The sequence below is a fragment of the Eucyclogobius newberryi genome, unplaced genomic scaffold (assembly GCF_026437365.1).
Source record: "Eucyclogobius newberryi isolate DKJ021-1_F unplaced genomic scaffold, fEucNew1.0.hap1 SCAF_12, whole genome shotgun sequence".
NCBI classification, from domain to species: domain Eukaryota; kingdom Metazoa; phylum Chordata; class Actinopteri; order Gobiiformes; family Gobiidae; genus Eucyclogobius; species Eucyclogobius newberryi.
Window position 1 is genome coordinate 12,458,879 of NW_027315746.1, and position 13,515 is coordinate 12,472,393.

General features: G+C 36.5%; 3 protein-coding genes across 4 annotated transcripts; 1 reads left to right on the forward strand and 2 right to left on the reverse strand.

Annotated features, from left to right (window-relative positions):
• The first annotated feature begins 202 nt into the window (after positions 1 to 202).
• myl12.2 (myosin, light chain 12, genome duplicate 2) lies at positions 203 to 5,680 on the forward strand. Of its 2 annotated transcripts, XR_011926057.1 has the most exons (5): positions 203 to 252; positions 847 to 1,057; positions 1,125 to 1,286; positions 2,358 to 2,717; positions 5,127 to 5,680. XR_011926057.1 is itself a non-coding variant. In XM_072440864.1 (4 exons), exons 2-4 carry the CDS (start codon positions 874 to 876, stop codon positions 2,528 to 2,530), a joined length of 519 nt encoding a protein of 172 aa, XP_072296965.1. In that variant the 5' UTR covers positions 203 to 252; positions 847 to 873; the 3' UTR covers positions 2,531 to 2,818. The 2 variants fall into 2 exon arrangements, 1 of the variants encoding a protein (XP_072296965.1); XM_072440864.1 differs by lacking the exon at positions 5,127 to 5,680 and having other exon boundaries at positions 2,358 to 2,818.
• Positions 5,367 to 8,107, reverse strand: bag1 (BCL2 associated athanogene 1). The gene is made up of 7 exons (XM_072440863.1): positions 7,962 to 8,107; positions 7,463 to 7,588; positions 7,296 to 7,378; positions 5,997 to 6,110; positions 5,816 to 5,923; positions 5,686 to 5,748; positions 5,367 to 5,615 (listed from the first exon to the last, which is right to left on the reverse strand). Exons 1-7 carry the CDS (start codon positions 7,996 to 7,998, stop codon positions 5,526 to 5,528), a joined length of 621 nt encoding a protein of 206 aa, XP_072296964.1. The 5' UTR covers positions 7,999 to 8,107; the 3' UTR covers positions 5,367 to 5,525.
• Positions 8,108 to 8,284: 177 nt separating this feature from the next.
• Positions 8,285 to 12,167, reverse strand: chmp5a (charged multivesicular body protein 5a). The gene is made up of 8 exons (XM_072440826.1): positions 11,987 to 12,167; positions 11,555 to 11,659; positions 11,390 to 11,436; positions 11,004 to 11,097; positions 10,841 to 10,912; positions 9,618 to 9,726; positions 9,263 to 9,378; positions 8,285 to 8,648 (listed from the first exon to the last, which is right to left on the reverse strand). The coding sequence occupies exons 1-8, from the start codon at positions 12,053 to 12,055 to the stop codon at positions 8,598 to 8,600; spliced, it is 663 nt and encodes a 220-aa protein (XP_072296927.1). The 5' UTR covers positions 12,056 to 12,167; the 3' UTR covers positions 8,285 to 8,597.
• Between the last annotated feature and the right edge of the window lie 1,348 nt (positions 12,168 to 13,515).

Here is a 13,515-nt window from a genome sequence, read left to right on the forward strand (position 1 = left end):
AGCTAAAATACTGATTACCCTATTGACCATATGACCACTTTAAGACCCCGTTCATATATTTGTATTATCATCATTGTTTATATTTTTGTAACACGCAATCAATTAAAATGATTGAAATGAGGATATAATAAAATAATGTCAGGACTATTACAGACTGAACCTGATTGGTCAGTTCTGAAGCCGGAAGTGGAACGTCACAGCTTGCGCTCGGCTTGTTTGGACGGGCGTGCGAATAATCCTTTATTTTCGAAGGTGGGTAACATTTATAATAACATAATAGTATATATGTTGTGTTGTGTAATAAGGGATATAATTTGGATCTGATCTGTGCTACAAACCTTTGCTCATCCACAAGATGTAGGAATGTGGGTCAAGTCGAGCTAGCAGCGAGTTAGCTCATTTGACTGGGCCGAGCAGCAAAACAGTGTTGAAATATCTCATAGTTAATGGGAAATAAACAAAATTAGCCTCATTATGTCATTGTAGATCGATTTTTTAAATGACAACGACCTACAATATTTGTTTTCTGGATGCAATTTGTATCTGGTAAAGTATGCGCCAAGTTAAATGTTATTTTCACGTTTGACTTCATGATTTTTGTATGCAAATACCACCAGATTGGAAACGGGGATAAAAAGGGTGCATTCCAGGTATAAACTAGGTCTAAAGTAGGACTGCAGAATTGCTTTACTAGTTCAAAATGTGAACAATCCCAAAGGAGGCCAAAAATTGTGATTAAATTGACTCTAGATTCAGCATTTTTTTTGACCTAGTCTTTGTAAGAATTAAAAACACGTGTCTGTGTTGTTGTGTACTAAACACATTTGGATTGTATTTCAGAAGCAGGAGGTAGTCTGTCTCCAAGCTGTCAAAATGTCCAGCAAAAAGGCCAAGGGGAAGAACACCAAGAAGCGTCCTCAGCGCGCAACCTCCAATGTGTTTGCAATGTTTGACCAGTCTCAAATCCAGGAGTTCAAAGAGGCCTTCAACATGATCGACCAAAACAGAGACGGCTTCATTGACAAAGAAGATCTCCATGATATGCTGGCCTCTTTGGGTGAGTCACAGCATTATTATACTGTTAAGTTGGTCAGTTTGTAATGCCTGCCTTGCTCTTGTATCAGGTAAAAGCCCTTCAGAGGACTATTTGGAGGCAATGATGAACGAAGCACCCGGACCAATCAACTTCACTATGTTCCTGACCATGTTTGGAGAGAAGCTCAATGGCACAGATCCAGAAGATGTGATCCGAAATGCTTTTGCCTGTTTTGATGAAGAAGGAACTGGTGAGTTTGTAGCAAAGTGACCGGAAAAACGATCCAAAAAGACCACATAATAATGTAATGTAATACAGACCACGTTTTTGTTTGTTTGCGTAATAAAGAAATCATAAAAATTAGCTACTTTGATTAGTAGGAATAACTTAACATTGTGGTATCATCAAAAATCTCACAATAATACCTTGGCTGTCACAAAATATTGAAGAATCAGAATAAGGTTTATTGCCATTGTCAATGAACAAAATTCACAAACATGTGCATAAAATAGCTTAGTTCTTTGGAATATGACATTATTGAGTCGTATCAAAGGCTTGTCAAGGCATTTTTTAAAGAAAAAGGTATAATTTCTACAATTCTGTTAGCCTATCCACAATAATGCATCAAATATTTTACCATGAATACAATATTGTGGTAATAACAGCAGGTTGTGTTCACATTCCAGATGGTGGACAATGGCCTGTGTTATCCAAATTAAACTCTACAAATGTTGAACCTTCTCATTATTTGTTTGCGAGTGGCTCCACACACTTGCCATATTAATCTTATGTCTTAAACTCCTTTCAACCGACAACAATCACTCCTTTGCAGTTCAATAATGTAGAACTTTGTGCCAGTTTTGTTCCCTGTGGATTGGCCCAGTATTTAGAGAGATATGGACCATAAAGCAGGCAAATCAAATCTGCAATCTGAAAATGAAATACTATAGAATTGACCTGCTCATGCAAATTACCACATATTGCATATTGTTACATCCCTATTGATTTGTTTTCCACAAAATATAGCAATTGATGAGTTTAGAGGAGGGTCATTTTCTGTTTTTAATCATTTTGATGTCTATTAATTTGGGGGGTTTGGTGCATATTTGAAAATACACTGGCATTGTGAGGTTAATATGTAGAGAAGTACTTTTGTCAGGTTTTTCAGTTAATACTAAATAGTGAGTACAAATTTTCCAAGATTTTGTTGGACTCGTTAACCACCTCAAGTTTAGAGGTTTGTAATAACCGTTCTACATTAAAACAACTTTCAAGTGATCAAAAGTCAACAAAAGCGAATCATGATTTTCTCACCGCACAGGTATAATCCAGGAGGACTATCTGCGCGAGCTGCTGACTACGATGGGAGACAGGTTCACAGATGAAGACGTGGACGAGCTTTTCCGTGAAGCGCCCATCGACAAGAAAGGCAACTTCAACTATGTCGCATTCACCCGCATTTTAAAACACGGTGCGAAGGACAAGGACGACTAAAACAGACATGTAGTTTAGAAGCTCGAGCACCACTTTATCTGGTAATTCCTCATGTATCATTTTATTTATGGGATCTTGAATGTGGTATACCTCATGGAGTCGTTTGTACACGCTTACAGCTGGATCTCCTCTTTAATTCCCCAACTTTTAAGCATATTTGCACAATTTTAAAGGGTCTCACTAGAAAGTACGTCTAAAAAGACACACAACTGCTGGATAAAACTGGACTTTATCTTAATAGACTGTTGTGATGTTATGACTGTGTTTTAAAGAATAAACCTTCAATATGATTCAAGTTCATGTGTTTTATTCAAGTGCATTTATTTTTATGGGGACATTACACATTACACATTTTTAATACCATTTTTTTTTTGGGGAAATAACCCAATTGGTGCTCTTCACTGAAATACGATTTAAAACACATTCTCAGCACAAACCTTTTAAAATTTGGGCTGGACTTTATTTATTTTTTGACAAAGCCTTTATTATAAACAGTTTTCTTGTATTGGCTAAATTGTATACCCATAAGTGTAAATTTACTAACCAAAAACCGTTGTTTCTCATTCTTCTGAAAGATTTCAAATTGTATATTAAATCAATCAATCATTCAACCTTTATTTATAGAGCCCTAAAACACTAAAAGTGACAAAAGTGCTTCACAATAAAATCAAGGCTATACAAAATGCAGAACTAAATAAAAACAAATTGTACAAAATAAGTGTCATTACATTACAGAATGTTAAAAGCCAGTCTGAATAAATACGTTTTTAGCCTAGATTTAAAAAGGTTAAAATCTGTGATGGTGCATGTCGGGGGGCAGTTTGTTCCAGAGTCTAGGACCAGCGACAGAGAAAGCTCGATCACCCCCAGTATCACTCCATAAGATAACCAAAAAATGTTCAAAACTGAGTATTGTAACCAGCTGGGTTTTAATGTATAATTTACTGTACTTGCTGCTACTACTGTTCAGCTGTATTGCTAATATTTTCTTTATCTATCATCATTATTACTTGTTTTTGTTTCTTTTTCTTTTTTTTGTGTCTTTTCTGTTCTGTTTTCTGTATTATTATTCCCAGGCATTTTTATTCTCAAGATATTTGGCAATTTGACATATGTTTCTGTAAAACATCCTACTGCCATTGAAAAAAAAGTCTGCTAACAAAAGCTAATGTTAGAAATCATAAATAAAACTGTATAGTAATCGTCTCGGCCCCTTAAGCATGGAGCCTTTTTAACACACTCTGTTTACAATCAACATTAGTTTACAGCCCGTTTTAACTCCATAATTTTACACTCTTCTCCATCTCTTTTAGTGATTTTCCTTAGTAATTCAAACTAAAATGTTATAAACGTTTATATACTTAATACGAAAAACAGGACACAGTGTGGATTTGATCAACTTTACTCCTGTGACTTAAAAACACTTTAAATGTCTTCACATACAGACAGATACACATGCTCCACTCTGCAGACTGCAACATAGCACTCAGAGCTAACTATATATACTGGCCCTGTTATTACCAAGTTACACAGGATTTACTTATGTTGACTCACGTTAAAATAAATCATATGAACAATGAAAATATTTATAATTGACATGGCAGAGGAATAAGCACTTTGAGAGATTATGCACAGCTAAAAACGTTTTACATTGGAAAGTAAAAATAAAACATACCTATTGACACTTTAAATGTCCTCATAGAGCAGGCCCACGAGCTCCCTCTAAAACAAAAAAAACTCATCAAATGTAAAATATAAAACTTTAAATTAACACATCAACTTGCGTAACACTAGTGATGAGTGGATCGATACTATGATATCGATATAGCGATACTCAGTCGTCACTTTTTGGCTATCGATCTCATAACAAAAATGTCTATATAATTCAATAACTTTAAAACTTCAACACCACAACTCAAGAATCAAAGTTATTAAACTTTCACTACCCATATTTATGCCACTAAACACCCCTTTAAACAGCAGAATGGACTCTATCTAATCCAGGCATGTCCAAACTAGGGCCCGGGGGCCAAATGCGGCCCTCAAACCAATTTTTGTTGGCCCTCCAGCTTCCTGCTATGTTGGCCCAAACAACAAAACTAGTACTTTTTACTGTGAAATTGGGAAAATTCAGGCATATTGATGTTATACCAATCTAATATTAATGTTCCAGATCTAATTAAAGGTGTGGAGGCTCATTGCAATTACATCAAATGCAAAATTTCGAATGATTCACTTTGTCATTCAACAAATTCGACATTGTCAAGTTGTTTGTGGCCCTCTGCCCCAAAATGCGGCCCTTGGTGAAAAAGGTTTGGACACTCCTGATCTAATCCATGTATTGTCGTCATGGTGCACGGTGGCTCCCTCTAGTGGCCAGCGGGACTTTGTGTTGTCAATTGTTAGAAATGTTCTAAAAGTCAGTGAAGTGGTCAGCCAAAAACGCAATCGCCTCAAAGCAAAGAATGTTGACAAGTTGTTCTTCCGCAATGCAAATCTTAAATTGCAACCATACTAGTAGTTGATTTTAAGGGACCAGCTTTCAAAGACATTTTTGCACATTTCAGTTCCTGTTACATTATGTTGCGCTAGAAAGTACGTCTAAAAAGACTCACAACTGCTGGATAAAACTGGACTTTATCTTAAAAGACTGTTGTGATGTTATGACTGTATTTTAAAGAATAAAACATCAATCTCATTCAAGTTTGTGTATTTTAATGGGGACAAATGCAATTTTTACAATCAGTATATTCTTTTTTCTGGAAAGAACCCAATTGGTGCTCTTCACTGAAATAATAAGACATCATTTAAACATTCTCTGAACAGTTATTTTGGGGATACACATTATTCTTAGCACAAACATTGTAACATTTGGGATGGACTCAGCACACAGTTTTGTGGAAACACAGTAAAATAAATAAGTCAAAAACTGCTCCGCACCGGAAGCTTCCTGTACATTCACTGCTCACAGAACAGTGTAAAACTCAACAGAGGTTTATTCTGCCAAGGCCAAGTTTTTAGACTGGATCTTTGTTATGTGATCTGTTATGCAAGCTTCAATTCTGTCACACTGAGCCAGGAAATCCTAAAGGGTAAAAACAATGAAAATGAATACGCTACACACACAATTAAAACATTTTGAGAGAAAGATTTACCTGTACTGTTTTAATTATGCCTTTCTTTTTCATTTTGCAGTCGTTAAAGTTTTCCGGTAAGCTCTGTTGAAATTAGATAAGTTTAGAAATGTGTTTAGAAATGTGTGTGTAGTTTACGTCTCAAAATTACCATGGAATCCATCTGTTCTAAGATCTTCATAAATTGTTCTGCTGCAGCTTTCACTCTGTGGTCCAGTTTATTTAATGCTTCGGCTTGAAGGTCTTTGGCCAAAAAGCCCTGTAAAAAATGATTTTTTAAAAGAAAGATATATATTTCAATAAGTATTACAAATGGATAATTATTTACTTACATTCTTAAGTCCAGTTAATTCTCCATCCACTTTTTCCAATTTCTTTGCAGTTTGTTCAACAGATTTTTCAATATCCTTCAGCTTCTTCAGTTCTGCTTCTTCTTCTGGACTGTTCTGTTTGAGATCAGATATGGCTGTGTTTTATTGATATGCCATAAAAGATAAACTCAGCATGATCAAAAACTAAGAATGGGGCAAGATACAATTTGGACATATTCATAATGAATAAATTTGGTGATGCAGTTCACAATTTTTGATTGATATTTGATTGAATAGTTTTGCTATCATTGTAACACTGCTTTTTCACCCGGGACCTCAAATGGGGGCCCACCATCAGCTCTCTCACCGGGAAGGCCCAGCAGAGGATGTACTTCCTACTGCAGCTGAGGAAAGCCAATCTGACAGCGGAGATGATGGTGCAGTTCTACACGGCCATCATTGAGTTCATCCTCACCTCCTCCATCACCTCCTCCATCACCGTGTGGTACACTAGAGCCACAGCCAGGGACAAACAGAGACTACAGAGCATTGTGCCTCTGCTGAGAAGGTGATCAGCTGCAGACTTCCATCTCTGCAGGACCTGTACGTCTCCAGGACTCTGGGACGAGCAGGTCGGATCACAGCCGACCCTTCTCACCCTGGACACGGACTATTCAAGCCACTCCCCTCAGGCAGGAGGCCACTCCCCTCAGGCAGGAGGCCACTCCCCTCAGGCAGGACGCCACTCCCCTCAGGCAGGAGGCCACTCTCCTCAGGCAGGAGGCCACTCTCCTCAGGCAGGAGGCTAAGGTCCATTCGGATCAGAACCTCCCGTCACAAGAACAGTTTCTTTCCCTCTGCCGTTGAACTCATGAACACTGCACTGTCACTTCCTATTGCACTACTTAACTTTAGATTTTATTATGTACATACCACCGCTTCCTATTGCACTACTACATAACTTTATACTTTAGATTTTATTGTGTACATATCATGCCGTTCAGTATTCATTGTTCAATGTTTTGTTGTTTGTGTTGCACCGAGGACAAGTTCCTATGTCTGTAAATTTTGTTTATCGACAAATGGCAATAAACCCTATTCTGATTCTGGAACAGCTTCTTCTTCAAAGGTGTAACTTGCTAAATTAAATATTTTTTGTTTGATCAAAATGTAAACACACCCTTGAGATCATTTTCCCATCCCCCTAAAAAAAATCCATAATTTTGAATGAAAATATCAATTATACAACTATGGAATGCACTGCAGTACTGACAATTATAACAATATAATATGTGAATATGATTAAGCCAACAGTCTCACCCTTTTTCCAATCATCATTAGTTTGCAGCCGGGTTTAACTCCAAAACTTGACAGAGTCTCCGCCATCTCTTTTAGTGATTTTCCTTAATAATTCAAACAAAAATGTTAACAAGAGTCTGCATATAAACATCACTATTTACTTAATGGTTAAACATGACATCCCATACCTTTGAAGATGATTTTCTGGGAAGATTGTGGGACACCTGTGGCTTGTGTGAGAGCATCAGACAGATCTTTGACAGTTGGAGCATTGCCATCACTTCCTGATATTGAAATGTTATGTTTTGCAGAACCTGGAGTGAAAGCAAAAATCAGTTTTTGCTACACAAGATTATCAAAGCTGATCAGTAAGTAGTACATGCTATTGAGGGCAATCAATAAAACAGAATGCAAACTGCAGTTAAGATACCGGGTTATCGTTATTATTACACCAGTTTGATATTATAAATGGGTTGGACTCACACATGCCTTACTAAACAAAGGGATTTGTTTTACACTTTAAACGATTACTAAACAGTTTATTTTTTATTTTTTTATTATTTCTAACATTAGCTTTCGTTAGCAGGAGACATGTTACACATTTCCGCTACACATTTTTACCATCGTTGTCACGTTTACATCACGTAAAATCAAGATTATTCTCTATAAATTCAATCATAACATCACCGTAAGCAACTGTCACTGTTAGCGTTTCCTCTGACATTGTAGTTTGATAAAATGATCTAAATCACAGATTTAGATCATTTCAGTTTAAAGATGCAAAAGGAACTGCAAAGCTAAGCTAACTCAGAGCTACAATTAACAACTTCCGGTTGTGACCGGAAACAGTTGTTTATTATCATTTCGTCTTTTTTGTTCTATTTTGGTTATTTACTCCAAAAAAGAAAATAACCAATATGTATGATGATTTATATTTAAATAAAGAATATTAGTACACTTCTTCTATTCTATTGATAACTAACTTTTCATAAAATAATATTAAGAGCAAGGATAAGTAAAACCTTTATTTAACATGTTTCAGTGACAGAAAGCACAATATTAAAATGAACACAATTTATCACAAAAAATACTGATAACACAAGGAAAATAAATTAAATTATTGTAAAACCAGTGCCAGAGGAAGGTAATGTTTTATTTGTTACAAGGCCTCATGCTTGAGTGGTAGTAGTAACAGTACACAACCCAGCGTAATGACATCTTCAAATAATGTAGTGTTTTTGGGTCTATATGGATTTGCATGTTTTAATGTTACTCTACATATAAAAGTGATGTTGAAGTGCAGTAGTTCTCTCCATCAGTACTTTACGAAGCTGGGATCTGAGGCAGCCCAAACTCATCCACCAAAACACCATCCTGAAAGACAAAGTAAATAAGTTTAAATAGTAGTTGTGTTGTGTGCTATATATATGTGGAAGTAGTTGTGTGTATGCATTTATACAGAAGTTATGTCGTTTTTGTAAATAACTATTATAAGTAGATAAACATCTTCAATATAAAACCTACAAGTTACAGCATGCACGACAAACTGGGTACACAGGAGTCTTTGCAATTCAAGTATTTGTTTGGAATTGTCCTAATTTAAAACTACTGTTAGGCCCAATTTAGGTTTCGCCCTAGTTTAAACCTGATTTAAACATAATCTAGATCTGGTGGTCTATAAAAAGCCAAATATATTTTGAGGAGGCGCTAGGTGTAAAATGAAAACCACTAACACAAAACACGCAGAATATGTAAAATCCTCAAGCGAAGGTCGTGCTGACCAAGCCTAGTACAAGATCTTGGGGCTGCACACAGCGACCAATACTCCTGAGGGTCAAATATCCCTACACGGACAGTAAAATGTACATTAACCTTAACCTAATATAAACACACCCATGAAAGTTTTCTCTATTATTAGAAAGAAACTGAGGAAGAAACTGAACCTTTGCATGTGGCCACCTTTGACTTTTCCTTAGATGTATTGTTACCTTATTTGTTTTGCTGTCGCTGGGAACTCCCTCAGGAATAGACGGGGCAGATGATGCTTCATCCAGGTAAGTACTATCATCATCCAACAGCAATTCATCTCCCAGGGCATCCAGCTCTGTAAACAAAGATATGTTTCTGCACTGCCAGGGTTTCCAAAGACTATATAATCCCACTGAGTAATTATTTTGTTTGTTATGGTAAATTTCCATGCTATAATCAATTGTAAGAAACTTGGCCTAGTTACGGGGAATGCTAGTGTCTGATTACAAGCATTGTGACCTGATTAGCTTACACACAGACTGAGCCGCAATCCTTGTCTCTTCAGACATTTGCATTTAATAACAAAAAACAAACCGGCTTCTAGATCATCCTCGTCGATATCCGGAGTGCCGTAGCTGCGGCTGAGGGCTTCCTGGACCTCATTGGCGTCTTCCATCATGTCCTCCAGTTGGTCCTGCAAATCCTGAAATGATACATACAGTGTAAGAGATGCAGGTGGGAAATTTGACAAGTGAATAACTCAATATTTTGGTGTGGACTAAACTTATTAGATGTGTGTATGTAAGGGCATGGAATTTCTCTTCATTGCTAGAGATTTATTTATTGTTGACTAAACTACAAATGTGCAGACATATCTCTTCAATCCGTTTATGGTTCACTCTTGATTTTTATGCCGTTTTGATCATTCCTGCTCTTGATGCTTTTCGGTTCGTTTCACAGGGATCTGACAGGTGACTAGTGTTTGTAGCAGAATACATCAGTGCCTCCACATCCTGCGCAGCCTCAGATTATTTGGTGTCTGTCAAAATAGCATGCATATCTTTTATAGTGCATTGATTGAGTTGAAGGTACGGGCTCATCAGCTGGTTTGGAAATGTAGTGGTTAAATCAAAAACACAAATATTAAATCTTAGGACAGTAAGGAAAATATGGGCACTCCTGTCCCTCTTGGCCCACAGCTTCATGAACAGGCCATGAGACAAGAAACATCCTCTCTGACCCTACACATGCGCTGCACCCTGAATATGAACTATTGAGCTCAGGGAGGAGCTACAGAGTACCACTGTGCTGGCAAAATATATAAAGTACTCATTTATACCCGTTTAAGTTAAGCTATTAAATAATAGTGATGTGAGAATGTGTGTATAGGAAGAGAGGGAGTAAAGGTTGTGCACTTTCTTGCATCTTCTTCTGTCTATAGCCTTTTGTCTATTTGTCTCTGTTTATGTGCAGCAGAACCATTAGCACAAGCAAGATGTTTCTCAAGGGAGACAAATAAAGTAACCTTGAACCTGGGCTTATAAAATGATACCGATTTTTGCATTTTAGTGTTTGCATGTGCGTTCACATGTGTGTTCGTATTTGTGAACGCATTTATGTTCGCATGTGTGCTGCATACACTTCCCGTGGATGATTGCCAGCTGCTCTAGAGTGCTGAGTTCTATTTACCTCTCAATACAAAATGTTCCCAAGACAATGTCTCCAGGTACAAGCTATACATTTTATAAGACATATGTTCACTTATAGGCTTGTTGCATATTCCTAAAAAGGAAAAATTGTGTATTGAAAATACTTACATCAATTTGATCTATTTTCACATCTTTGTAAGCCCTCTTCATTTCCTTGGCTCCAATCTTCATGGCCTCCACCTAGATTAAACAGCAAAGTAAAAAACAAAAGACATAAGAAATGTTTACTTTTATTTTTTTTAACCAATTATATATCGTTCAATATTCTTACTGTTGTTTTTGTGTCCTTAAGAGACTGTATTGTGTAGTTTGCTTGCTCCATGTTGAAAGATTGTTGAGACAATTGTTCCCTTTGACCTTCATACCTGGTTATGGCCAAACAATGGTTAAATGTGTAGCTTGAGTATTTAGAAACATTCAACTATTTGATTTTTAAAAAAACTTAAAAGAAAGAAAAAATAGATGAGAGAAAATAAAATTAAACTAACCTTTTTGCTATTCTATAAAAGCAATCTAAAACTTTCTAGAACTTGTTAATGTCACTTATCAGTGCATGTGGATATTTGACTAATAATTAATAACAATTTCTCAAAAGTGTTCAAAACTTTGAATAGAGCAAAACAACCTGATAATACAAAACAAATGCATTACGCTCACATTCTTTTCTGCTTGAGGACTCGCATTGCCTTTTGTTTCACTGTGTTCTGTAAAAGACGCACAATTAAAGCGATGAAACAGATAAAAGTATAATTATTATTGCATATTTATAATCACTGTTTTTTGTGTATAACATCTTAATATAAAATCTGTCTCCTTGTTTACCTTTGCTGGCCCTTCCCTCATCTTTTTAATTTGTTCCTTGTATTTGATCAGTTCGTTGTCTAGTCTGGTAATCTTCTTATCAATGGACTCAGCCCTGGCATCCACCTGCAACACACAAATGGACAAGACACGTTATTTACTTCGCAATTAACGTGACATAACATTTCATTTGATTAGAACATGGCAGGTCCAGAGAACAAGACATGTCTCCCTGTAGTGAATTACATAATAACGGTTCACCTAACGTTAATTACCAAGCTGAAATATAATCGTATCTTTTCGAGAGGAAAGGAAAGAAATCAGGGTATTTTGTCAATAGCTAATTAGCCTTAGCGGGGTGTGTTTGTTGTCTCAGATCAATAATAATGCTAGCTTTGTTATGGTCCCGTTAGATTACAACATCATGACACTTCTTGAGTCGACACTCCTCACATTTCCGATACAATCCGACAGATTCGGGGGTGGCGCGCTCGGCTTCCCTCGTCCGAAAATCCTGTTCATTTTGGTTGGTAAAAAGTCGCCGTAGATCAAGGTAAAAAATATACAAAATATTAAACGCTAATGGAGCTGTTTCGTCATTTAGGACACCCGGAAGCGACGGTGGAGACACGGGTGGCTGTGATTGGCTGAGGGGAACAGCTGTGACCAATCAGAATGTTGACTCTTGGAGGACCTCTTGTGGTCAGAGGAGATGTAGCAGGAGGCTGTGAAAGCCTTTTGTCCGCGTTGACTCTTCCATCTAAAGTCTTTGTTAGACTCCAGCTGGACGGCAATAAATCATCTTAGTTGTTTAGTTTTTTCTGTAAAAATAGGATAACAAAAAAGCCATAATGTATGCAATTTATATGACAACATGTCTTTCCCAGTTACCAGTGAGTATTTGTATCTAAACGTTAATACGTAGACAAAATAGGCCTATAGTAGCAATCAGGAAGTCATTTCTCCAACAGATATGTTTTATACCAGCTTTTTTGCCTAATTCTGCACCATATATTTCTAAAACACAATAAATAATGCATATGAACACTTTATACCACCTGTCACTTGAATAAATCATGCCAACACACTATCTGTTACACTGCCAGTATTTGCACTATTGTTGTTCACATTATTATATAAGTCTATTTTCATTTTATTTTAGTCAACTCCTAATTTTGTATGCACGCCTCATTTGATCTTATTTTATCATAGTCTATATTTATTATTATTTGTTGTTTTATGTTGCAGTTTGTGAATTTTGTTAACTGGCAATTGATATATTCTGACTCTGCTAGAATAATAAGATATTATATGAATAAAATCACATTAATTAATGTAGATTGAATTAGAAGACGAAGATACAATACAATACATTACAATGGAGAACAAAAGGCTACAAAACTATTGTGCACAATAAATTACAATGACAATATGTATGAGTATGAAAGAAAAAATCTTGGAAGTGACACCCGGCAAGACTGTAAAAATGATAAAGTCGCCTGTTTTTCTTTTTTAACAAAAACAAAGATACCAGGGAAGTATCCATGGAGTATTTTGTAGTGGTTGCTGTAATAGGGATGAAACTCAACTCATGACTTTTCCCTTCCTTCCATAACACTGCAGTAACTCAGAATTCTGTGACTATTTCCCATTCACTGACAAGGCCATGGAGTCAAACTGCTACAATTGCCTGAGGCCTTGGACGCGCTGCTTCTGTCACAGCTCACCATGGAAACACCAACTTTGTGTCTGAAACCAGCAGCACAAAATGCAGTAAATGTATTGGTTGTATCAGTGCGTATTACACATACACATTGTGATTAGGGTGGAGACATTTTACCCAAGTGATGTCAAATGATCATGGATAAAATACTTGATCATGTATCGGAAATTGTCAAGTAATTCAAATGAAAGTCAAACTGATTCAAAGTTAAATTAAAGGTGCGCTATGTTGCGTATGGTTAAATTGTTCAGTGTTAATG

Coding starts and splice junctions, on each gene's coding strand:
- myl12.2 (XM_072440864.1), top strand. CDS start 874: ATGTCCAGCAAAAAGGCCAAGGGGAAGAACACCAAGAAGCGTCCTCAG. Junction 1,058..1,124: donor TGATATGCTGGCCTCTTTGG/GTGAGTCACAGC, acceptor CTCTTGTATCAG/GTAAAAGCCCTTCAGAGGAC. Junction 1,287..2,357: donor TTTTGATGAAGAAGGAACTG/GTGAGTTTGTAG, acceptor CTCACCGCACAG/GTATAATCCAGGAGGACTAT.
- chmp5a (XM_072440826.1), bottom strand. CDS start 12,055: ATGAACAGGATTTTCGGACGAGGGAAGCCGAGCGCGCCACCCCCGAAT. Junction 11,660..11,986: donor TGTCGGATTGTATCGGAAAT/GTGAGGAGTGTC, acceptor TGTGTGTTGCAG/GTGGATGCCAGGGCTGAGTC. Junction 8,649..9,262: donor GCGACAGCAAAACAAATAAG/GTAACAATACAT, acceptor TTTGTCTTTCAG/GATGGTGTTTTGGTGGATGA.
- bag1 (XM_072440863.1), bottom strand. CDS start 7,998: ATGTCAGAGGAAACGCTAACAGTGACAGTTGCTTACG. Junction 7,379..7,462: donor CCAGAAAATCATCTTCAAAG/GTATGGGATGTC, acceptor TGAATTATTAAG/GAAAATCACTAAAAGAGATG. Junction 5,749..5,815: donor TAGAACAGATGGATTCCATG/GTAATTTTGAGA, acceptor TAATTTCAACAG/AGCTTACCGGAAAACTTTAA.